Source organism: Pan troglodytes, chromosome 4, assembly GCF_028858775.2.
Source record: "Pan troglodytes isolate AG18354 chromosome 4, NHGRI_mPanTro3-v2.0_pri, whole genome shotgun sequence".
In the NCBI taxonomy this organism is placed as follows: Eukaryota; Metazoa; Chordata; class Mammalia; order Primates; family Hominidae; genus Pan; species Pan troglodytes.
The window spans coordinates 73421338-73446345 of record NC_072402.2 but is presented as its reverse complement, the minus strand read 5'-3'; the positions used below and the strand labels follow the sequence as shown (position 1 = coordinate 73446345).

The window sequence follows — 25008 nt, the reverse complement described above, 5'->3', positions numbered from 1 at the left end:
TGTTAAGTTGCAAGTGGGAATGACACACGTAGAGGTCTCAGGTATTATTCCCAGGTTTTAATCTAAGTAACTTGGTGAATGGTGGTGCAGGGTGGGTAGAGACGAGTACAGAAATCAATAGGTATTCTCCAGACATGTTATGTTTGGGATGCCTATTAGATTTTTCAAGAGGAGATGTTGACTAAGCAATTGGTCACTGGGCTCAGGGAAACAATTGCACTGGAGATACAGATGTGGGAGTTGTCAGAGTCTAAGTGGTATTTCACCATAGGTATAGATGTGGGGATGTCAGCATATAAGTGGCGTTTCACCATAGATATAGATGTGATGTTGTCAGAATATAAGAGGGTATTTCATACCACGAGACTGGATGCAAGGGAGTGGGTCTAGAGTAATGTGGAGAAATGTGCCATTTTTTTTTTAAGTTAAAATATGTTTGTATGTCATTGAGATTGATTCAGTAAAAGGGAGGTATTGATGCTGCAGGAGAAAAGTGGCAGCATTATTGGAGCAAAGTGCTCGATTAGGCTAGAGCAGAGGAAGCTGGTATGCAAGTGGACTGGTGAAGCTTCACAGGAGCATCACAGGCCTCACTTGGCTGAGGTGCAACAAGGGAACTTGACTGAGTTGTAATTGCCATTTCCTTGTTAGCATTCCTCACTAGATTGTAAGCCCAGTGAGGGCAGGGACCCTCCATAATGTGTTCAACATTATACTGCAATTCCTGACACAAAATCTGGCTCATTCGACAAAGTTGATAACTGTTTGCTGTATTAAATGGACAAATACACAAATTATCCTATTTGGCCAAATGTAGTTCATAAATAAATATCTGTTCACTTGCATGGAATATAAAAATGAAAAACTTTGGCGAATATAACCAAAGTAGGAGGAAAAAGTGACATTTTAAGTATCTTCGGTTTGTTAGATATCCAAAACTTTTCTATTAATGAATGTTTCGATATTTTTCCAGATTGTTGAGATAAATTGAATTAAAATAAATTAAATAATAATTGCTAACATTTGTGAGTGCTTATATGTGTCAGGAATTCTTCCCTTAAGCCTTTGTATTTATCTTCTCACTTAATTCTTATATCATCCCTTAGATATCTACTACTATTATTATTATTATTATTACACTTTAAAGATGAGGACCTGAGCCACAGAGATGGTAAGGAATTGCCCTCAGATTAGACAGCAGCTACTTGGTGGCAGAGTTGGAATTGAAACCCAGACAACTTCTCTCCAGAGCCCAGGTAACTAATCACTTTCAGGCCTTCTAACCCCCAGTCTAGTATCCCTTAGTTATTTAAAAAGTGAAGAATAGATTAAATATGAAAATAACTCCACTAAAACATACCACATAAAGTCAAAGGAAGAATGACAAACTGGGAAAAATATGTGTAATTCATATCAGAGACAAAGACTAATTTATGAAGTGATCATAGAAATATGTAAGAGAAAGACAGGAGACTCAATAGAACAATGGACAAAGGAAATGAATAGTTCGCGAAGAAAAACATATATATGGCCTTTCAATGTATGAAAAAAATGTGCAATCTGACTCAATAAGAGAAAGGCAAATTAAAACCGTGCCAAAATACCTATTTTTTTTTTTAACCTATGAAGTTGACAAATATCAAAAGGTTGGCCTGTGGTTCCTGTCGCAAGGCTGTGAGAAACAAGTACTCTTACTCTGCTGGTGAAAGTGCAAAATAATACAAATAGGGCAATTTTAGCACTGTCACAAAGTGATTATCTTTTGACTCAGATCACTCTGGGAATTAATCCTCAGGTACACCTAACCACTTACAAAATGATATATAAACAAGGATATTCACTGCAACATTATTTCTAGTGCGAAAGATTGGAAACACCTAAATGTTCATCAGTAAGAATTAATCAGCTATGAGAATGAGGAAGTTCCCACATATTGACTCAGAAAGTTATCCAGGCTATGCCATGAAGTAAATAAAAAAAAAAAAAGGAAAGTAAAAGAAAGTAAAAAATAGTATATATAATATGGTATCATTTGCAAAAGACTGGGAGAGAATAAGATTACGTATGAGTCTATGGTTTAACCTACAAAAGAAGTACTGGAAGGATACTCAGAAACTTATGTATGTGACAACCTGTAGAGGTAGGATGAGGTGGGAGCGAAGAAGTGTTTTTAAACTCTTTATATATACTTTACATATAATAACACAAATCTCACGGAAAGTTATGAGTAGGGAAAGTAAGATACTCAATGTATACCTTGTTTTATTTTTGATCTTTGAACCATGTGCATATTTTGTTATTTACAAATTAGAGAGAAAAGGTAATGATAGCTACACTCACAGAGCACTTCCTGTTTGCCTGGCACTGTGCTAAGCATGTTGTCTTTGTTATCTCAGGTATTCCTCACAGCAGGACACATTATTATTCCCATTTAGCAGGTGAGGTACAGGTTTAGAGAAGTTAAGGAATTTACTTAAGGCACAGAGCCAGTAAATTGTGGAGCTGGGATCAAACCCAGGCCACCTGGCTCCAGGAGCAATGCTCTGAGCTACTATTCTACTCTCTTGGTGGTTTTAAACATTGATGCTCTACCTTGAGAAACATAAGAGATGATGTACCCCTCATGGCCAGTTCTCATGGGCACATTAATCTTTGTAAAAAAGAAAAAAGAAAAAAACAATAATTAGAAATCCCTGACAGTTCTCCAGTAATAATAGGTCACTGTAGCTGTGGCATGAGATGTCTTCAAGCCATGGGAGAGCCCTGAAGGCTAGCTGTAATTCCAACCCTTCCATCCTAAACAAGAAAGATAGCAAAGTGAAAGCACAGGAAGGTTATTATTTTTTTTAAATACCTGGCATTTATTAAGTTCTTACCATGCGCCAGGCACAGATGTCATAAGGACATTACATGTATACCTATTTAATGTTTACAACGAAAACCTTATTAGACAGATGCTATCATTACCATTGTGATGAGTTGAATTGTGCCTGCCCGCCATCCCTGAAAGGTATGTTGAAGTCCTAACCCCAGATAATTATTTGGTCCTAAGTATCAAATAAGACTGGGACCTTATTTGGAAATAGGGTCTTTACAGAGGTAATCAAGTGAAAATGACATCGTTAGGGTGCGCCCTAATCCAATATGACTGGTGTCCTTTTAAAAAGGGGACATTTTTATAAAGACATACACAATGGGAAGATGATGTGAAGATGGCCATGTGATGATAGACACATAGACTGAAATGATCTGAAACCAAAAAATAAAATACAAGGGAGTGCTGGCCACCACCAGAAACTAGGAGGGACCCTTCCCAGAGTATCGGAGGGAGCACGGCCCTGCCAACACCTTGATTTCAGACTTCTAACCTCCAGAACTGTGAGACAATACATTTCTTTTGTTTGAAGCCATCCAGCTTGTGGTGCTTTGTTATGGTAGTCCCAGGACATAAATAAAACCACTTCTTACAGACAAGGGAACCGAGGTACAGAGAGGCCAAGCAACCCGCCCAAAATGACACTGTTGGTAAGTAATGGTGCCTTGACCTGAGCCTGGGAAGTCTAGCTTCAGAGGAATGTTTTATTCTGATTAAATTTATATTTTTAAAAGTTATTTTGCAAATTTCAGTTAGCTATTATTCAAACAAATCGTCTCACTTCATGACTGAGGGCTCTGAACACTCTGTTTTGACCTCAACCCCCGTCAAAGGGCAAAGCACAGAGCATTCAGAGCAGGGCAACCGGGGCAAACTCAAGAGGGCATAGCAATGGGAGCCCACAAAACCAAACCAAACTCAGCCGTGCAGCTGCTGGAGCTGGGGTCCAGCTAATGGGGTTTTCCGGTCCTCCCTGAAACAGCTGAGTGTGGCCAGGACCCAGTGGGTACGCACTTCAAAGCAATCGAAGCTTCCCCACAGCCTCTCATTTTTGATCAGCAGGAGCTGCAATCTAGGAATGTGGGTTGTTTGAATTATTATTATTATTTTTTAGCTTAAGAAAGGGTCAGGTGAAGTTCAAGAGAGCTAAAGCAACTTGGAGGAACTGCTTTTCCAAATCCCTTTTGTGCCCAGATGCCCACTAAACAAAAATATTTCCTGAATGGTACAATGCTTTACAGATAATATTGGAAAGAGGAGGGATGAAGGAAAGGTCTGGTCGAGCACTGGATCCAGGGCCCATGTTCGTCTGTGTAGCACCTCTGGGTGCCCCCTCCTGAAAGATACAGCCCTGTGAATAACCCACTTGTTGAGTGGAGCCCAGGCTGAATGGCGGCCTCCAACTGCAGCCAAGAGGCAGGCAAATATGTACTGGAGACGGGCATCAAAGTTCAAAACAGCATTTGGGTAAACCAAGAGTCAAATGACTAATGAGGAATTGGAAGCAGGTTATGGTTATGTCTGAGCAGAGGAACAGGGCTTGGGCAGACATTTCCCCCCAGCCATACTGTTGAAGTGAGGAATATTTCAGTACTCTCCCCAGAACGGATCATCCTGTATTGAATTATACAGGTCGATGTCTACTCTGATGACTCCAGGATGGAAGGAAGGATGCCTCATGTGACCCTAACCTCCACCATTTCTAGGTACAGTGTAGGTGTTCAATAAAAACTTATTATATGGGTGATTTGTTTCCTGGATGACTTGCCATGGGCTTTGCAATTCCGATTAGGATCAGAGAAAAAGGAGAAAAAGTGTCTTTGGTAGAAGCATGAGTGACAGGTCTGCATCACTGCAATTCTGGAATGGAAGAAATATGACCTAAATCCCAAATGGCCCTAAACAAAATGCATGCCTCTGAACACAACTCAGGATGTCAAGGGAAAGAAACAAAATAGTTAACCTTTGCCTAATGTGGAGGCAAAACGGTGATGTATCCAAATGTTAAAGGTGTCAGGCATTGAGGCAGAGTGAGGGAAAGATTAATTTCCTTAATTTTAAACTTCTCAGACATCAGGCACTAATAAACCCAGGTTCATCATACACTGGTGAAAACAAGCTTTATTTTATAATTCCAAATATTTAAAGAATACCTCAATCTTAACATTTGAGTGCCTTGTTGAAAATAAATCCCCAGAAACAGCAGCACGTTTCCACAGAAAACTCATAAAGATGCACCCTATGTATTTTCTTATCTCTTTTCAAAGTTTAGATTCTAGGGCTCTGTATATTGCCATGTGGATTAACATTGTTATGTACTTTGCTGCTAAGAAGACCTTGAGATGCTAATGCTACAGGAAACTTCCAGAGACAAGCAGAAAAGTAACTGACTCACCTGGTCGTGTACTGTGCTGTGAGGATGCTTATTTCTAAAATGCAGATTGCAACTGCAAAGCTCCGGCAGGCTGACATGCTGCTCTTGCTGGGTGGCTGCGAGTGGGGTGGCAGGGCAGGTCTGGTAAGGCATTTATTTGCAAAGGGCCAGAGGACAGGGAACAAGCATTGTTTGTCTGCATTCAGAGTTTTTGTCAATTTGGGTGGCCTGGGTACTGAAGTCCAACCAAAGGAGAATCATTTTGTAATTCTTGGCCTCCTGCTTTCTCATATTGACAAGTAGATATGGGGCAATGGGCCTGTGAATGCTAAAGTCCCTAAGATGGGCAGCAGTGCTGTGTAAAAATGGAAACAAAGGCCGGGCGCAGTGGCTCACGCCTGTAATCACAGCATGTTGGGAGGCTGAGGTGGGTGGATTACCTGACATCAGGAGTTCGAGACCAGCCTGGCCAACATGGTGAAACCCCATCTCTACTAAAAATACAAAAAATTAGCCAGGCATGGTGGTGGGTGCCTGTAATCCCAGCTACTTTGGAGGCTGAGGCAGGAGAATTGCTTGAATCTGGGAGGCGGAGGTTGCAGTGAGCCGAGGTGGAGCCACTGAACTCCAGCCTGGGCAACAAGAGCAAAATTCCGGCAAAACAAAACAAAAACAAAAAAAAGAAACAAAAATGAAGGACCCCCAGCAGTTCTTAGTTTGCAAGACTCGAGGGGTTGGGTGGAAGATGAGGGAGTATGCAATTTTGGGGAAAAAAAAGCCTGTGGATGCTTCTCATGGAGGCATGAAGTCAAAGTTAGTAAAGAACTGCACTTAGTGGAAAGGATGGCACAGACGTAGATGCTTCATTTTTTTTTTTAATCTGCAAATGGGCTAGGTAGGTTATTTCCATGTGAGCAAATGCATTTACAATCCTGGCTTTCCTTATAGGCCGAGTGGAACATTTTGAAGAATGAGATGTAAACTCCCGAAGGCATTAAGGGCGTCCACCAGAAAGAGTGGTCTCCTTATCTCAGCATCACACATGTCAACAAGATAGAATCTGAGACAGAAAAACTTGTTCCTACCCATGAAAAATAGTCTCCCCCTCACATTTCATGCTTCCCAGCACTTGTGGGAAGAGCAGTGCCTTTTTGGGAACACCAGAGAATGTGGACATCACAACTGCTCTTAAAGCACTGACTGCAAAAATAGAATGACCTGGGGACTCTTGAGAACAGTAGTGATGGCTGCCCGCTGTCTGCTCAGCTCTAAGTTAATTGACTTATGATGAGACCCTGCATCCATGCTTTTAAAAGCTTTGCGGTTCATTCTAACATGTAGCCAGGGTTGAGACTGAGGATGACCACCTTGAGAAGAAAGACATCAGATATCTCTGGATATAGTTCTTAAAGGGACTTTATAAGTATTATTATTACTTATAGGCAAATTTCAAACATTAGCACATATAAAGACTAGCAAAGCAAGGGGTGGAGTTGAGGGAAGACAGAATATACAGCTATTTTCTCCAGTACTGCCTTACCTTTTCTACTGATATTCCTACCTGCGGTAAAAGGTATCTACTCTCACCCACTTTCTTGGCCCCTCTCCTTTTTATGCAGAGAACTTGAGGTCTTCAATGGGACTGATCTCACCTTTTCCTGAGCTTGCTGTGGAGTGTAGGCCATGCAGAACTGCCAAGTAATAAGATGATTCGAATGGATGCCACAACTCTTGTAACTATGTCATGGGATGAGTCCATGCCTGAAAGACACTTCCTGTGAGTCTTGGCTAATAACAGGTGGGCTACATTTGGAAACAGTATGAATCTGTCAAATATGCTGTAGCAGGGCAGGTGCAGTGGCGCACGTCTATAATCCCGGCACTTTGGGAGGCAGAGGTGGGTGGATCACTTGAGGCCAGGAATTTGAGACCAGCCTGGCCAACATGGTGAAACTTCATCTCTACTAAAAATACAAAAATTAGCTGGGTGGGGTGGTGTGTACCTGTAATCCCAGCTACTTGGGAGGCTGAAACATGAAAATTGCTTGATCCTGGGAGGCAAAGTTTGCAGTAAGCCAAGATGGCACCACTGCACTCCAGCCTGGACAACAGAGTGAAACTCTGTCTCACAAAAAGAAAAATACTGTAGCAATGTTGAGGGCTCTTATGAGGCCTCTCTGGACCTTATCAAGATACTTATGGAAATAAAGACTGAAAAGCAGTCAGGATGGGATGCTTTATACTAACTAGATTTGATGCTAATTGATTAGAAGTTGTGATGATTAGACTTGATAAGTTGATGTGACTGGAGATTGATACATCACCTGTCTCTTTGGAGACTAAATCAATGGAAGGGGGATGAGGGAGAGAGGGGATATTTTTGGCTGACTAGTTTGAATAGGAGGCTTTTCTGAATTGCTCAGTTGTATTTATTTTATCACCATAGTTCAGGTTAAATATAATGTAGAAAAATAATGACAGCAGTAAAGTATACTAATAGCATATTAATTATATATTGGCAATATATATTGTATTAGTCCATTTTCACACTGCTACAAAGATACTACCTGGCTGGCACGGTAGCTTACCCCTGTAATCCCAGCCCTTTGGGAGGCCCAGGAGGGCAGATCACCTGAGGTCAGGTGTTCAAGACCAGCCTGGCCAACATGGTGAAACCCCATCTCTACTAAAAATACAAAAAAATTAGCCAGGCATGGTGGCGGGTGACTCTAATCCCAGCTGCTTGGGAGGCTGAGGCAAGAGAATTGCTTGAATCTAGAGTCGGAGGTTGCAGTGAGCCGTGATTGCACCACTGTACTCTAGCCCGGGCGATAGAGTGGAACTCCGTCTCAAAAAAAAAAAAAAAAAGATACCACCTGAGACTGGGTAATTTACAAACAAAAGTGGTTGAATTGACTCATAGTTCTGCATGGCTAGGGATGCCTCAGGAAACTTACAATCATGGTGGAAGGTGAAAGGAAAGCAAGGCACTTCGTAAATGGCATTAGGAGAGAGCAAGAGTGAGGAAGTGCCACACTTTAAAACCATTAGCTGGCTGGGCGTGGTGGCTCACGCCTGTAATCCCAGCACTTTGGGAGGCCGAGGCTGGCGAATCATCTGAGGTCAGGAATTTGAGACCAGCCTAGCCAACATGGTGAAACCCCCCATCTCTACTAAAAATACAAAAATTAGCTGGGTGTGGTGGCAGGCGCCTGTAATCTCAGCTACTTGGGAGGCTGAGGCAGGAGAATTGCTTGAACCCGGGAGGCAGAGGTTGCAGTGAGCCGAGATCGCTCTGTCCCACTCCAGCCTGGGGGACAAGAGTGAGATTTTGTTTCAAAAACAAACAAACAAACCATTAGCTCTCATAATTCACTCACTATCACAAGAACAGCACAGGGGAAACCGTCCCCATGATCCCATCACCTCCCAGCACCTCCCTCCCTCAACATGTGGGGATTACAATTCGAGATGAGATTTGAGTGAGGACACAGAGCCAAATTATATTATATATTACATATTATAATTATATAATTATAATATATATGTAATTATATATTACATATAATGCATAATTATAATATAAACTCATAAATATTATATAAATATATAAAATATATGAATAATATGCTCCACATTTTTATGCTTTTAACTCTTTCTTGTCCTTAACATCTATCATGTGTCTGAGGTGTTTTGAAATGAGGCTTATGTTTCTGTGTGTATGTCAGAGAAATAAAGCATCATCATGCATTAGACTAGAGCAGTGAAAATAGTAACATTTTCATTTGTATAACACTTAAAGGCTTCCAAATAACAAAATAAATGTTTATTGAACTTCTAATATGTGTCAGGCCATATTTATATATGCAATCTCATTTAATCCTGAAAATAATCTGTTTTACAGCTGAGGAAATGGAGACACATTGAGATTACATCATTTGTCCAGCGTCAGCCAGGGACGAGTAACTGCACATTTGTACTTGCTATGTCTGGCTCCACATCTCAGGCTTTTCCTACCTTGCTATTACTACTATTGTTATTATTTTAAGTACGTCATGTTGCTTATAGGGTACTTTACTATAAAATTCGTTACTGAGTCCTGTCAACTCCATAGAAGGTAAGCTTTTATTCTAGTCTCACAGATGAGGCTCAGAGAAATACCTGCAAGGCTACACAGAAGAGGCAGGGGTGAGATTTGAACAAACCATGTCTTTAAACTCTGATTCCAGGGTTTTCCACTCTGCTGAGGGTTTTCGCCATTCAGTTGCCCTTTGTTCCCTTCTTAGTTTCAATTTTCTTGGGAACTTTGTGATAGTGAACTAAGTTTTTTGCTTAATAATGCTTTTCCCAGTTTTTAAGGCAAACATAGACATATGTACATTAAAACTTTGACCAGCAGGCAGAAACACTTAATTTTTACTGATTTGATATAAATATGTTGAGGATCATTTCCATTTGACTCTTTTATAGTGAAGGAAACAGTTTCTTGAAAGTCCCTTAGCAGTAAGTTAAGGGATCTTAGTATCCAGGGATCTCATTAGGAATGCCTGCCCCATTCCATAGCTGTTTCTTACTGACTGTCCAAAGATCCACAGGTCTTGCAATACCACAGTGAAATTTTAGAGCTTCCACTAAGGAGGCAGCATCAGACACACCCGAGAAGCATCCTCTACTCAATTCCAGCCCAGTCATGTCACCCTGTAACTTTTAGAGCAGCAATGATTCTGCTTTCTTGTAAGTAAGATAAAATAATGATTGAAATCAACCAAGTGAATAAAGAATTGACAGAAAACTCCACAACCAATATCACAAGGAAAAATTAGTCATAAAGAATTTCAGAGTTGGGTTTTTTTTTCCCTTCCATTTTTAACAACCTCATCTTTCATCTCTGCAGAAGGCCAGCTTCTTTGCCACTGAGCAGCCCACACCATGGTCTTGCTGGAGACAAGCACTTGTATGATTTCAGTATGTGGTAGAGGTTTAGTAATTAAATGCAGGACACAATTCCAAGCAAGGGCAAATGAGGGGCTTGGCCACTCATCAGGTGAGATGACAAATGGCTGGCCCTTGTGCATCAGCGTTGCTGTAATTACAACATGTTAACAGAGCTGCTGCCAGTACATAGCCTTGTATATGTCCCTAGGCTGATATTGTACATATCAGCCTAGAACATGAGTTTTTATTTTTAGCAGAAGGGAATTAGTTCAAAACATACCATTTCCCAGCAATAATTATTTGTTTTATTGTTTAGCAACCTCCTCAAATGGTAATAGCTTAAATATTTACCAGGGGCTTTGGGGCAGCTCCCATCTTTTCCCAGATTTTGTATTAAACGTATTCCAGGAATATGGGTCAGAGTCCTCACTCATCAGGTTATTCCACGGTCAACCAAACTCCTGGGTTAGCTACATCCTCTGTTCTTTCCCCCCTTTTTTTTCCCTTCCACCTCAGGAAAGACACAAAATTACCCTCTGTTTGGCTCTCTCTAGACACCACAGTTAATATTTTGATGGTAAAGTCTGAGATCAATTGATGAAAGGATCTCTCTACTTCAACACACAGTGTTGTAATAAAATACCATGAAAAACACTCCCTTAAGAGTTGGGGTAGAGTGCAGCTTTTTTTAAAGCATGGATGCCAGTCTTGCCTGAGTAAGACTTGCAACAGTAACAGATCCCTCCTCAAAGGATTATGAGTGGCATCAATGGAATAAAGTTATTTTGCATAAATGGTAAAGTACTTCACAGATGCAAGGTTATTTTGGGAAAGTCTATACCTTCTCCCTTTTATGTGAGAAATTTAGGGGCATGCTGGCTGTTAAAGTTCAGCTTTTAGCTTAGATATATTTGATATGTAAAGGAAACTCTCTTTCCAAGATAATAGGGTTACCATGAAAAGCTGAACTTCTGGCACACAGGTGTGAATACCACTGCTTATTAAAGAAATTACAGTTGTCCCTTGGTATCTGTGGAGGATAAATTCCTGCAGATACCAAAATCTGCGGATACTCAAGTCCGTTATATAAAATGGCATATAACCTATGTACATTCTCTCATACACTTTAAATTATTTACAGATTACTTATAATAACTAACATAATATAAATGCTGTGTAAATAGTTGTTATACTGTATTGTTTTTATTTGTATTATTTTAATTGCTGCATTATTTTTATTTTATTTTATTTTCTATTCACATAATTTCCATCTGTGGCTGGTTGAATCTGCAGATGCGAAATCTGAGGTTAGGAGAGCCAACTGTATAAGGAACAGGTGTGTTTCCATTTTGCAGGGACACTTCAGTAACTGCCACTCTCTGCTTGATCAACAGTAGTTCTGACTGCACTGAAAGGAATGTCCGCCTCTTGTACACACCAGCAAGTTAACCTGTGGCAAGATCTCACAGATTAAGTCACGTGGAGATAACACACAGGCTCAACGGGTTAGACGCACTGCAGAGCACCTGGACAAGCCAGATAATTTGTGCAACATGTTCTTATCAGCAGCCTTCTCTAGCTCATCTGTGGCTTACTTTCAATTCCCCTGGAACCTGCTTTTGTATGGAGTGTATTTCTATTCCACTTCACTATTGTTAGAAAGAGACCAAATGTTTCAGTCAAGGAGAAAGGTAAGGCAGTAATAAGGAACATTCCAAAATATTATACACCAATAGATAATCCTACCCCAAAATGTCTTATTCCTTAGAAAAGTTAGGTTTAATACCAAGACTTCTATATCCATGCAAAGCCCACCTTGGGATTCTCTTTCTTGTAGTTGCAGGTCTTTTTGCAATGAATGAGAACCTTGAACTTTTATACTAGGTGAGACAGTTTAAGAGCGTCCTAATGCTAAAAACATCTGTTCATCAGCCCACTCACCTCATGCAACAGCTCTCCAGAGGGGCCTGTGCCAGCCTAGAGCAATCCACACAGTCGTGTCTTGGTGAGGTCAAATATGACTGAGTAAAAAACAAGAGGCAGCCAAGGGTAAAAGGCATGAACCAATAGTGCACTAATGAGTGATTTTATAGTGGATGTCAGCTGAGGTTGTTCTGGTACAGGTCTTATCTACTAGTCTTCCTTACACTCCCAGAAAGGGAGTGTGTGTGGGTTTGAGACAGAAGAAGGTGCGAAATAGATCAGACGGTAATTTACTCACGGTCCTATTTCATGGATTTCCACTCTCTCTTCACTGTTGTGACAATCCAGAATGTATTATAGCTAACATTTTCTCCACTTCAGACTGGTATGTTTTATAGCTTGCCTCTAATGTCAACTCAAAGCAGGTAGAATAAACCGATGGTACCACATGATATTCTGCCACTCCAGTTTATTGAAATGAGTAAATTTATAGCTTTATTTGCATACAGAAAAGTGCATGAGAAAATAAGTATGTACAAAACAGTTGTGTGGCTGATCATGACTTTCAAAAATTCAACTACCTAGAAATAGTTACCTCCAGTTTAGCACATTTAGGTATTTGGACATTTAAAGTACTATTTCAAGTCTGTGTTTATAGTGACTGAGTAGGAAGCTGATAGAAAATTATGCCATATATGATCAACTATTACCATTAAACGTAAAACCACAGGACTTTCTACTTGGGGCTAATCAATAGAGGGTCATGTGGCCCCTGTCTTGTTTAGCTTCTGAGCATCACCCTCTTCTTCCCCCTCAAGGTAACATTGGATGTGGCTGATTAACTCCCACAAGAACCTGAGCATTAAGGGTCAAGAGACAACATTAAAAACCCAACATAAACAAAACAAAACAAAACTTATTTTGACAATAATAAACCCTTCAGAACTGTGCTCACAACAGGACTGAAAATGAACTGGGAACATTTCCAAGTTGTGAGGAGAAAAATATTGCAGACATTAGATTTTCAATGGTAACCCCAAACATTTGTTCTACAGCTTTTTCTCCCCTCTTATCTTCCTACTAACGACATTGAGATTGTGGCTGCAAGAAAGTTTTCCAGTTACTTGTTAAGGCCTAGCATGACCCCAAATAAGCACCTAATGTGTTTGGCACAATCACATTTAGCTTTGTGATATGTTGCTCTTCAAAATAGAGTCCTTTGTTGCTGAGTTGAGTTCAATTTCTCTTGAACATTAACTGCTCTTCTGGAACTTCAGCTCAAGAGAATGGCCTCCTCTTCCACAGGAAGGATATAGGTTGTGCCCATTTGCAATTCTAGTTCTTGGGACTAGCAATTACTGAGAATGAAGAGAGGCTCCAGATCTGTCTGTGAATCATTAGATTTTTTTTTTTTTTTTTGCCCTGTGAGAGTCTGTTGCTTGTGAAAGGGTGGTAATGCTACTTGAACCCAGGAGCAAAACTGACTGAAAAAAGAATCAGAAAAAAAAGGGGAGGAGAGATGAATAATGTTCTTCCCTCATTTGCAATAGCTAGCAAGAGATGGGAGAAAAGGACAATCTTGGCCTTGGGAGAAATTGATCTTCAGAAAGAAGAGAAGCTATCTCTTTAAAAAGGTCCTTAAGTGGTTAGATTCCAAAGTGTCTAAGGAGAAGTTGTAGTTGCTTCCATTTTACTTTAGAAATTCTCTGTAACTGATGGTCTGAAGCAAGATTTCTTTTAAGAAGGTGCCTTGTTCTACTATAACCTTTAGGTTTTATGCTCTGAAACAGAACCCCCGAACAACTCTGAACAATAAGGATTTGAAAATTTATTCAAAACAGTATGATATGAAGGGACGTGGTGGCTGCATCTCCCAACCAGAGGGTAGAAGGCAGGTGTTCTAGAAGTTTCCAGGTACACAATAGGCAGGGTTCAGTAGGGAAACTACTGTACTTCATTTACACTTAAGCTAGAGAGTTTAGGATCTTAATTTATTTAAAGCCATAGATTCAGTTTAGCTTTAACCTAGACAGAAAGTGAAAAGCATTTTACAAGTAGAAGAGGCAATGAGAAATAAGGCAACAGATAATATGTCAAAGCTGGAACAAGGGCAGAAATCAGAACGTGTCTGGCTATCAGCTTTGTTTTTGACTACTAAGGCCAACCTTTTTATTCCTCTGGATGGTCTGCAGACCAAGTTCCTAGAGAGGTATGGAGAAGAAAGAAACTTGTGGTTAGAATTGTTGAACTGAATATCAATGTATTAAATATCAAGTCATTATTAAAGATGTCAGTAATAGTATCTCCTAGGGCTAATGTGAGGATTGATGAAGATGATAAATGTAGAGCATCTAATAAAATGATTAGCGCAAGTGCTCAACAATGTTAGTTATTTTATCCCATGAGAGTTCCCCTTACCCAATCTATTGATGTAGCAGGTTGACCTAAACTATACTTCCTTCATGACCTAAAGAAGGAAGGACCTCCAAAGAGAAGTCTAGTTCATTCAATTTAGTCCATACAATCCATCTTGACTCTGAGTGTAGTTTACTCCTTCTATTGGTTTGGGTATATCTCCCCTTGAATGGAAGGTGAGAATGATCTCTGGTAAGACTTCTAGCTCTTAAATATCTACTTACTGCTTTATTACATTTAGAATCACCTGCACTCTTGTTAAAAGGAAGCATTTCCTTGGCACCAAAGAGAAATTCCTTAGGGCTGCGGTAGGACCCAGGAATTTGCATTTTTAATGATTTACCCAGTTCTCTGAAGCAGTTTATGGAAAGGTACTATAGGAAACACAGTCATTGCAGAACTGGAGTTGAGGGAAAATGATCCAGATGCCTATAAGCTCAGTCTTACTGTTTTCACCACATTTAAGATATCTATCTATTAAAAATAATTATATTCTAGATGAGCCAAATCACAGTTTAGTAGTCCTGTTTGGATGGACAAGATTGGAAAAAAAATGGGCTTGGTTTTTTTTTGTTGTTGTTGTTGTTTTTCATTATTTCTATTGTTCTACCCCTACCAGCTGGCCTACCTGCTCTAAAATGGGGAGAGCATTCCTTTCCCTACTAAATTCAGTCTTTTGAGATCAGAATAAAGTTGCTGTCACCTTCTGTTGAGAAACAGTTACACTGAGCCCTCCCAGGATTTCAGCTGAGGGTGATTCTACCTAATCACTTATCTAAGATAAAGTTCATGAGACAGAAGAATCAACCTTCAGACTCATTTTGAGCTCCTACTGCCTATGAAGGAGATCTTTAATAGTTGTTAAAACTTTCAGATTTAATACCATCAGACTCTTTCAGACTAACTTTGAGATTGCTCACAGAGTAATAAATGGTAGAGAAGTAATGATCATAATCTGTTTTGCTGACTTGGTGGCTTCAGAAGGCCAATGGAATCTGAACCCTTTATAGGAAACCAAAATTATTACTAGGTGGTTTTGCAACCACTTCAATATGAAAGTAAAAAGGTTAGAAACCTGTGATGTCTTGTTTTGAGTTTTACTTCCCACACAGAACTGAAAAACCAAAAACATGGAATAAGATAAAAATCCACATCCCCAAGGGTATATTACTATTTTTTGATGTGTTTAGGAATTCTATTCTTAAGTGCCCAGCCTAGTCATTATTGAATGATCTCAGTAGAGATTTTCCTGTCGATTACTCCTAAATTATAGATATTTACCCTCTTCCCAATTCTAAAATTAAAATTTCACTCTTTATTCCATGTCACCCTTTCTCACAAAAACCCCTGAGACAGGCTTATTAGGATCTTCTACTTACAGAATTTAGGCAAAAGGATTTCCAAATGGATCCCTATACATCTCAGAAGATACAGGTTGAGAAGAAGCCACCTAAGAAGATAAAATCATCTAGTCAATAAATACAGTTACAGTCATAAGAAAAAAAATTGCAGTGAAGACTTCCTAAATTCTTTTAAAAATCGCTTGGGTCATAGGCCAATCAGCCAATCAAACATTATATGGGGCTTACAGTGTTTTGTTTTCATCTGCTTGCAGATGGCAGTGTATATTATTTACGTGAAAATCAAGGTTCAGATGCATTTCATTTGCCTCCCCGAAATGGGAAGTATTATTTTCACAGGCTATAGAAATATTGTTGGAAAATTAAGAATTTAAATTTTTGAAAGGTTTTCAAGACAGTATTTTGGCTCAATTTTCTCCCGAAATGCTTTCATGGGTCAGGTTAAGTGAGATATGAAGGATGTTTTCTATGTGATATTATTTCTCAAATTCAGAAGATAATAGTTCTTGTGCAAATAATCTTTCTCCAGTTTAAATGAATGTTTATACTGTGAAGGTTCTTGGTGACAAATCTTAGCTAAACATGTTTTACCATCATAAAGCTATTATAGCCAGGTGCGGTGGCTCATGACTGTAATCCCAGCACTGAGGGAGGCCAAGGCAGATGGATTACTTAAGGTCAGGAGTTTGAGAACAGTCTGGCCAACATGGCGAGACCCCATCTCTACAAAAAAATACAAAAATTAGCCAGGTGTGGTGGCACGTGCCTATAGTCCCACCTACTCAGGAGGCTGAGGCAGGAGAATCCCTTGAACTCAGGAAGTGGAGGTTGCAGTGAGCTGAGATTGCACCACTGCACTCCAGCCTGGCCGACAGAGCAAGACTCTGTCTTAAAAAAATAAATAAATAAATAAAAGCTATTATAAAAGCAAGGTTAATTCAGGAGGCTGGAGCTCTATGTGGCATGTACTTTGGAGAAGAGCTTCTAGTAGTTCATACTTACAGAGGCTTGTGATGAACCAAAAGAATCTTTAAAGAAAGGGTTCTCAAATGCATTGTCAGTAGATTTGGTAACTGGCAGGGAAACTTGTCTGGGAGCTGGCTTTGGTGGTTCTAGAAGGTAAAAAATCCAGGCAATCAGTAGACAAGCTTTCCCCAAATATAGGCCAGTCCCCGCGTCAGCTTATTTTTGAATTTTAGTTCTATACTTTTGAAATTTACATCAGTGGAACAAAAATCAACACCAAATACTAAGTACCCCAATAATTATTATCCTTCTCGGAAGAGAAAGCCATGCATATTTATCTGAAGTGGAAGAGATTCAGAATCCCCTCATTTTAAGCTGATGGGACATGGATGACGCCTTATTACACAGCCCTCCAAGAGTCACCAGTCATCACATTTCAATAGCTCATGGCAGCCCTTTTAAGATTTATCACTAGAGGGCAGCATTGGGTCAGTCCTCAGAAATGACTAAGGTAAATAGTTATCACCAAAAGGTAAATGGTTAAGTTGTCTCCATAACCCTTGATTACCAACAGAAGCAAGAGCAAAGCTGTTGGCAGGTGGGAGAGGGTTCATTTGGGGAACTCATTTAGGTCCATGTGGCAGCGGAGATAGTTGTTGGAACAGTAGGCAGAGTGGTGAGTGGCTTACCATTGATCTTGTTCAATAGTTGATTAGCATCAAAGTCATCATGGTCTGCATTCTCCTGAGGAATGCCAACCTTGCTGTTGAAATAACTGGCAAAGGCACTCAAAGTCCCAGAAGAAGTCTGCTCTCCCTTCCGCGCGAGCACAGCAGGTGGCTGCCGCAGTTGGAAATCCTTAAACATTTCTTTCACATCCTTGATCTCTTTATCCCCAAGTGGGTCTAAGGCAGTGAAGGCATCACTGGAGATGTCCTTGGGAGGGCCAGCTCTGGGAGGTGGCTGGGGAGGAGTAACCAGGAGAGAGGAGTGCATGGATGGGGGCTGAGTGGACACAGCAGGAGCTGGAAAAATATTGCTCTGAAAAGGATTCCCCAAAGGGCTTGTTGTTGACCAAGCATTGGGTGCCACAGATGCAGAAGGGCCCCAGACAACAGGCACTGGAGGGGGAGTTGAGGCTGCAAAAGGTGAAGGCTGGTTCCAACCTGAAACAGCTGGACTTGTACCAAAAATGACGGGCTGACTAAAACCTGAAGGTTGACCACCCATCATGGCTCCCGGAGCCATTGAAGGGGACTGATTGAAGACCAAAGGTGCTGTGTTCCATGGTCCTGCCTGAGGGAGTGTGACAGTTACACCACCTAAAGTAAGAGGAAGAAAAATACTTATCAGGAGTCAAGCTTGAAGAAGATTCTTGAATTTCAGAGAGCACAACTCTCTGGAAAGCCTCTCCACAGCTAACACCTCCATTGAGCCCTGAGGCTGATATGGGAAGAATAAAGACTCTGACAGATTAATCACTGTAAAAGTTAGCCAGCTAACACTGTATAGTGAGCATTCAAATGCTGGTTGCATTTTGAGGCCCATGTTCTTCCTACCATGTCTTTTTAACTTTCCTCATTAGAAGGGTAGTACAGTCCATAAGTATCTACTCATCAAAAAAATAAGCCCTTATCATACAGACACTAGTTGTCTGATACATCTCAAACAACTAGAACAGAGTCTGTTAATAGCAGGAACTTATTTAAGTGAATATATTTTTATACACGAACCATGCTGATTATGATGTAGTTAATTAAGATAATCCATTGGACTCTCTGAGTCACAGATTTGATCTTTTCATTTGGCAACTGGCTCACGTCTGGAGTCTTATGGAAACCAGCAATCACACATGTGCACAAGACCTCAACATGCTTGCATCCTGAAGACACCATTTCAAAGTTTCTTCACTTTTTATTGCTGCCAAGACTGATACAGCTATATACATAAAGGGAAGATAAAGTTTGGCCAATGCCAAGATAGTTTTAGACGTTTATATATAAAAATGGAAGAAAGGATGTTATCCTAGGAAGACTGTTTCAAATAAAAGTGCTTCCTGCCATGTGCCATTCGCTAAACCTTGCCAGAAGTTAGAACAGAGAATTTAAAAGAGGAGAGAGGACAATGGGAAACAAAAATCTTTCAAGGTAACTAATGGCCTGTGTTGGGGCATCTGATCTTTGTGGTGAATGGCTCCATCTCCTACGACCTTGCTATGTCATCAGGAATTCGTTAAATCGCCAGAATCCAGGCCTCTCCAATGATGGCCTCTGATTCTTGAGAGGCTCGCTCCCTGCATCTTGTTCTAATATACAGGGCACTGTCTTTCCTGCCTCTTGCCAAGTGCATTAATGATTCAGTTAAACTCACCGCTAAGAAGGAAACCTAAATTCAGCCTCATATCTATTAGTGGGTGATGCTTCGCTCTTGAAATCTACTTGCTTTGAGCTTTGGTGCATGGCATTCTTTAGTTATGAAAGTTTTCTTCAGACCTGGGTTAGGGACGTTTATGTTTCCAAGAGGGAATACTTTGAAAATGGTATTTAGGAGTGATGGAGCACAAGATTATATCTTCGAGCTTCTTAGTCTGAGACATTGGTATTACCTGACTCCATTCTCATCATGCATGCTGGCCATCTGGCCATGGGCACACATGGTGTACTCACAGAGAGTGGTGGGTTTCAGAACAGGCCATTTCACTTAATCAGCATGCTTTTTGGAGGTGAGGAAACTGGGTGCAAGAATATTCATTAAAATTGGGAAGGTCGTAGTCTGGGATGGTAGAAACTGAAAATCAGGCACACTGGCTCTAAATCCGGCACCCCATTCTCCTGTTCTGCTTCCTTGGCAGCAAGGCATGGGGCAATTTTAATTTTCAAATGCTATGTTAATTCAAATACTTATTTCACGGATACAGAAATTAGACTTCATTTTCACTGAAGAATATACTCCTTTCATAACAAATCAAGAGAATAGTTATATTCTACAATACAGGCTCTAAAAATGGGTTTAGTTTGAACAAAGTTGTTGCTCGTATTTTAAAACACATTCAATTAAATTGTATTAACAGAAGCCAGATCACTTGCTAATAATTTCCACCAGTTAGCTGTGCAAAAAGGAGGGTTGAATTTTATCATCTTTCATGTTGGACAACTTGTCTTCATTTAGGAAAATATCATATTAGTGAGAATGGTATTTGTAAAAGAGAAAAATATTAGGGCTGGGCGCAGTGGCTTACACCTGTAATCCCAGCACTTTGGGAAGCCAAAGTGGGAGGACCACTTGAGGCCAGGAGTTCAGAACCAACCTGGCCAACGTGGCGAAACCCTGTCTCTACTAACATACAGAAATTAGCTGGGTGTGGTGGCGCATGCCTGTAATCCCAGCTACTAGAGAGGCTGAGGCACTTAAACTTGGGAGGCAGAGGTTGCAGTGAGCTGAGACAGCACCGCTGCACTCCAGCATGGGTGACAGAGTGAGACTCTGTCTCAAAAAAAAAAAAAAAAAAAAAAAAAAGGAGAGAAAAATATTACATTTGCCAGGAATTCAAGGCTTTCCCAGTATATACTTATACCAGTCTTCATTCCTACCCACCAAATCCCCACATTGTGTTTTAACACATTGAACACATTGAACACATTGACAAAGTAGGGGCAAGGAATAAGGAAAAAGGGGACATGGGTATAGAACATTAATTTTATTACCTTCTGAGGCTAGATTAAAATACAAGCAAGTTGAATCTGAGGGCTCAGCTTTCTACAATACCCTCTCCCCACCCCCCCAGTTCTCCAGGGGAGACAGTCCCCCAGCTGGGTCTAGCGGAAGCCAGACCTACAACCTTCCATGGTTTGGCTGAGGATCCCTGCTAGTGGACAGGGACTATACTGTAGAGCTCAGTTTGAGTCCCATGTCCAAACTTGGAACAATCATCAGTATTCTGCAGTTGTATACCCCAAGGCCTCAACAGGGGCACCTAGCCAAAAAGCTTCACTTCGTCTGAATAAATAAACAGTTATAGGGTCCAGCTGTATTTTCAGGCTGACTTGTTAAATATTGGCTGCAAAAATTCTTAAGGGCATTGATATCAGATACAAAGCTCTGTGATGTGATCTCGCTGCAGACATTGCATTGCAAGCACTCTGGTCTTCTGTGAGGGAAGGGTACCAAACAGCTCCACTTGGGGGTGCAAGGAAAAGAGCAATGCAGAAAGGTGGAAGCCCCCAAGAGACATGAAGTCTTTAGAGAGAGCCTCTTGATGGGGTAAATGCGAGCAGAGACCTGGGACAAGCTGGCTTTTCATACCCTCACGGATTTCTGCCACTCAGCAGTTGAGTAACAGTCCTCCTCTGGCCACCCTATTCTAGATATGATTAAACAGATTTCTTGTAAAAGAACCAAACTATTTTCCTTTGTAGGAAAACAACAGAGACAGAGAGGAAAACAAAACAAGGATCCTGATGACTGACTGCAGGAGGCAGAGAAAGCCAGGATCCCTGGTCAGATTTTACCGAAGGAGAGGAGAGTCCTTCCTCGTCTACAGTCCTCCACCTCCCAAGCCAGAGTCCATTTGGAGTTTGTAGAGGTGCCAAGAGCAGAAAAATAGAGTCCACAGCAGGACAGCAAAAACTATTGTCAGGGTTTCTGAAAACTGTACCATGGAGTCTGAAAAGAACTATAGGCTATGGACTAAGAATAGCAAGGCCAGCCCTCAGTCAAGTGGACTTTCCCACTGTCCTACCACAGAGTGATCAGCGGCTCACACAAGCTAATGACACATTTAGGAATTAAGAGCATCAATGCATCCTAGCTGTCTGATAAAATTCCATCTCTTCCCTTATTTCTCTCTTTTTTCAACTTTGGCTTTCTAGGACTTATGTTCTAGCTTCAGTAAAACACTCAAGCTAGCCAAAATATTGGCAAGGAGCTCCTATGGCAGTGCTCAGAGACTGATCAGGATGTGTGCCTGATCTACCCTTACCATACACCTAGGAACACAGCTGGGCCCAGAACCTAGGACTTTCACTCTATGACTTATTCTTGCTTCAGACTTAACTTATATCCTTCTTGGGCATATATTACTTCCAAGAGGGCTATGTGTTGAAAGGACATAGGCCTTCGATCTATTATGGCAAAAGACATGGAAGACATGCATGTTGACAGACAAGCCTCTCTTATGTCAACCCTGTTTTGCTACTGAAGCTGGTCTGAGTTTAGAATCCCTTACAATTGTCTTTCAGGAAACCGTGACCAGTTGGTTCAAGTAAGTACAACACTGAAAATGAATTTCTTGTCTCATGCTGCCTCGAGGAGCCAAATGTGAGTTACAAGTCAAGAATATCAAATGGATGTGGGGTTGTATAGTAGAAGTGGGAGAAGGGCTCCTGGGATGCTCAAATCTTATGCTGTAAAACCCTCTGGGAGTATGAAATCTCTTCTGATGCATCATTATTTTATGAGCAAAAGCAAAAGAGTCATACTTAATTTTATCTCTAGGCACCTACCTAGACCCACCAGGGGCCCCACTGGGGCAGGAGCACTTGTTTTGAAGAGATCCAGAGGGTTGGGCTGCAGGGCTGTAGGTTGTCCTGTGGGTGACGCCTGGCCTGAAGGTTCTGAGACGGGAGGAGCAAAGATGTCTGATGCAAGCAAGTCATTGGCTGAAGACTGACAGGACAGGGAGGGAGGGAGAAGCCTTAGTTACTCACTAACAGTGAAATACAGCCTCATTTTGTCTCCTACCCTATACCCCAATTTGAGAGCCACAAAAAGGAAAACTTTTTTCTTGACAGATGAACAACAACAACTACTACTACTACAGAAAAAGAGTCCTCCAAAAAAAGACACAGATTCCTACAACGGACGGACTACTGAGTCTTAGTGTCTGACACTACCTAGGACTTGCAAAGTGAAATCTACTATATTCATTTACACACTCACATTGGTCTGGTCTCATCAGCTAAATGTTTGAAGTTGGGGGAGCAAGTGTGTAAAAGGGGCAACTACCAATAAGCATCCTAAATATTTTTGTTCATTCCATTGGATTTTAAGTCAGTCTACATAGAGATCATAGGGTCTTAATCCAGGCAAGCCTGTATATTCTTAGGAGAGGTAAAAAAAGACCCCTATGGGAACTGCATTTTAAATTGCTCTTAAATAAAGCTGAGATCATAGTGGTAATAGTAAATACATAAGCTTAGAAAAAGCTTATGTATTTACTCAGTATTTAAAAGCGGAGATAAGCTTGAGAATTTTACACCACCACCATGGACACTGATGCAATATGATGGGTGTGCAGGGTGTGTTAGTGTCAGGGAAGTACAAAGGGAATCACAAGAACTCTCACCCTCCCAACCCAGAACATGATGATCAAACTTACCAGAGGTATAGAAGCATAGCAGCATTAAAAATGGAAAAACTTGTGTTTAGTTTAATCATAAGTGACAAGACATGCACACGGAAAGCAGGGTGTGACAAACACTGCTGAGAAGCTTAAAAACGGTGGCAGTTAGAGGAAAGTACTCCTGGAGAACCAAAGTGCCTTATCCCACCTTCTATTTCACAGCAACACAGGAAACTACGAGAGCAGCAGCAAAGAGAGCTTGCATCACACCACCCTTTGGTACCGAACATGCACTCTGCTAATGGATATGTGGAGAAGACAATTCACCTTAGCAGTCCTTCTGCCTCTTCCTGGTTTGGTACTTTGTGGAGGTGGGATAATGGCTATGGAGTCATGTGGTGAGGACTGGACAGAGCTTTCCAAGTCCTGCTTTACGCCATTCTGTATGGACAGTCCTTTGGGAGGGCTTCCCACAAAAGGGTTCGGGGAGGATTTGACAGAGAAGCCGTTCTGTTCTCTTTCAGATACCCCATTTTGAGTTCTCACTGCTGGCTGGGTTTGCGAACTTGAAAAGGGCCATGGGCCTGCCTGAGCTTCCTGTTTGCCAGTCCGGTTAGAGATCTGGTCAAATTGCTGACCAAAGTAGTCAACATCACCATTCAGGGGCCCATTACTCAGCGGAGTAGACGAGCTACTCGAATTCTCTTTCTTCTGATCTGGAGATTTGAGAGAATCAAACGAAGAAGGTGTCGATTGGTCTGGCTGTGTGAAAGGATCGTCACGGAAAGGATCAGGATTAGGGGTGGGAAAGAAGTTGAGATTGGCAGAAAAGGCATTTTCAGGCAAGAAGGATGCCTGAGGCTTTGGTCGAGGAAGAGAACAGGAGGTGATGCCGTTTGTTAAGAATGGATTTTCTCTTAAAGAATTCTGATTGGTGTCGATTTCAGAGTTTAGATCCACTAACAGGATATCTTTGCTTTCCTATCACATTTGGAAAGAAAAAAAAAGAAAGTGTTAGTTCATGTTGTGACTTCAAATGAGAAAATTACATAAGATGACTAGGATTATCAGAATTTCCATTTGAATTTGGTCTTGATAAATCGGTTGATCATTACCTCCTTCCATCAACCCCCGTAGTCCATTACTCCCTTGCTATAGACTAGGTCCTTTCTATTCCTCCCCAATATCATGCCCTTTTATTTAAGTCTCAACCTCATTAGGTGAAATCTTACTGTTGCTTACTTCATGTCTCTGCTCACCCTGTTTCACACATACAGACTGGCTTAATTCATTATGAGCATTGTTTCAATTTGTGACTTTGAAAGTCTTAAAGGGAATTGATTGTGAGTCACTACAAATGATTATCAAAGTATGTTGAGCTTGAAAGTAAGTGATTTCAGAAGCTTAGCTCAGCTTCCTACCTATACACATACAGTCCTCTCTATTGTACCCCCAGAGTCGTGTAGGATCATCTCTCTAAATGAGAAAATTCATCGACTAATACATTCATATTTTATAGTTCTGGCTGTGATGAAATTTAAGATCAAATGCATTTCCCTAAAATCGGTCCAGTTCTTTCCTCTAGAGGTGGGAGAGAGGCTTTTCTTTTATATCACGGCCTTCAGGTATGTCTCTTAATATTTAAGGCTCTTGCTGAAGCTGATAGTCAAGTAGGATCTCATCCTCATCATCCCAGTCTCTCCTCTGGGCTTACCCTTTTTGTCTATGTCCTCTGAAAGAGACACTCAATACTGATCTAATTTAGTCAATCACACATTAAGATCTCCTATTTGTACATCTTTTCATAACATTGCTTAGA

The 25008-nt window shown here is 40.8% G+C and overlaps 2 protein-coding genes across 7 annotated transcripts in view; both read right to left on the bottom strand.

Moving 5' to 3' along the window:
* C9 (complement C9) overlaps positions 1-5441 on the bottom strand; it is a 78275-nt gene extending 72834 nt beyond the window's left edge. The window contains exon 1 of one of the 3 annotated variants that reach the window (XM_009449242.5): positions 5271-5441. In XM_009449242.5, the coding sequence (XP_009447517.4) occupies positions 5271-5347 (77 nt within the window). In that variant the 5' untranslated portion in view covers positions 5348-5441. The remainder of the gene's footprint in view (positions 1-5270) is intronic. The other 2 variants (XM_009449241.5, XM_003310740.6) reach the window with 2 other exon arrangements.
* A 7118-nt stretch (positions 5442-12559) lies between these two features.
* The window catches only part of DAB2 (DAB adaptor protein 2), a 53551-nt gene continuing 41102 nt past the window's right edge, over positions 12560-25008 (bottom strand). For all 4 annotated transcript variants that reach the window (XM_016953365.3, XM_063811268.1, XM_063811266.1 and 1 more), the window contains 6 exons: positions 23517-24170; positions 22351-22513; positions 17539-18171; positions 16886-16995; positions 15902-15972; positions 12560-14308 (listed from right to left, as the gene is read on the bottom strand). In XM_016953365.3, coding sequence (XP_016808854.2) covers positions 15907-15972; positions 16886-16995; positions 17539-18171; positions 22351-22513; positions 23517-24170 — 1626 coding nt within the window. In that variant the 3' untranslated portion in view covers positions 12560-14308; positions 15902-15906. The remainder of the gene's footprint in view (positions 14309-15901; positions 15973-16885; positions 16996-17538; positions 18172-22350; positions 22514-23516; positions 24171-25008) is intronic.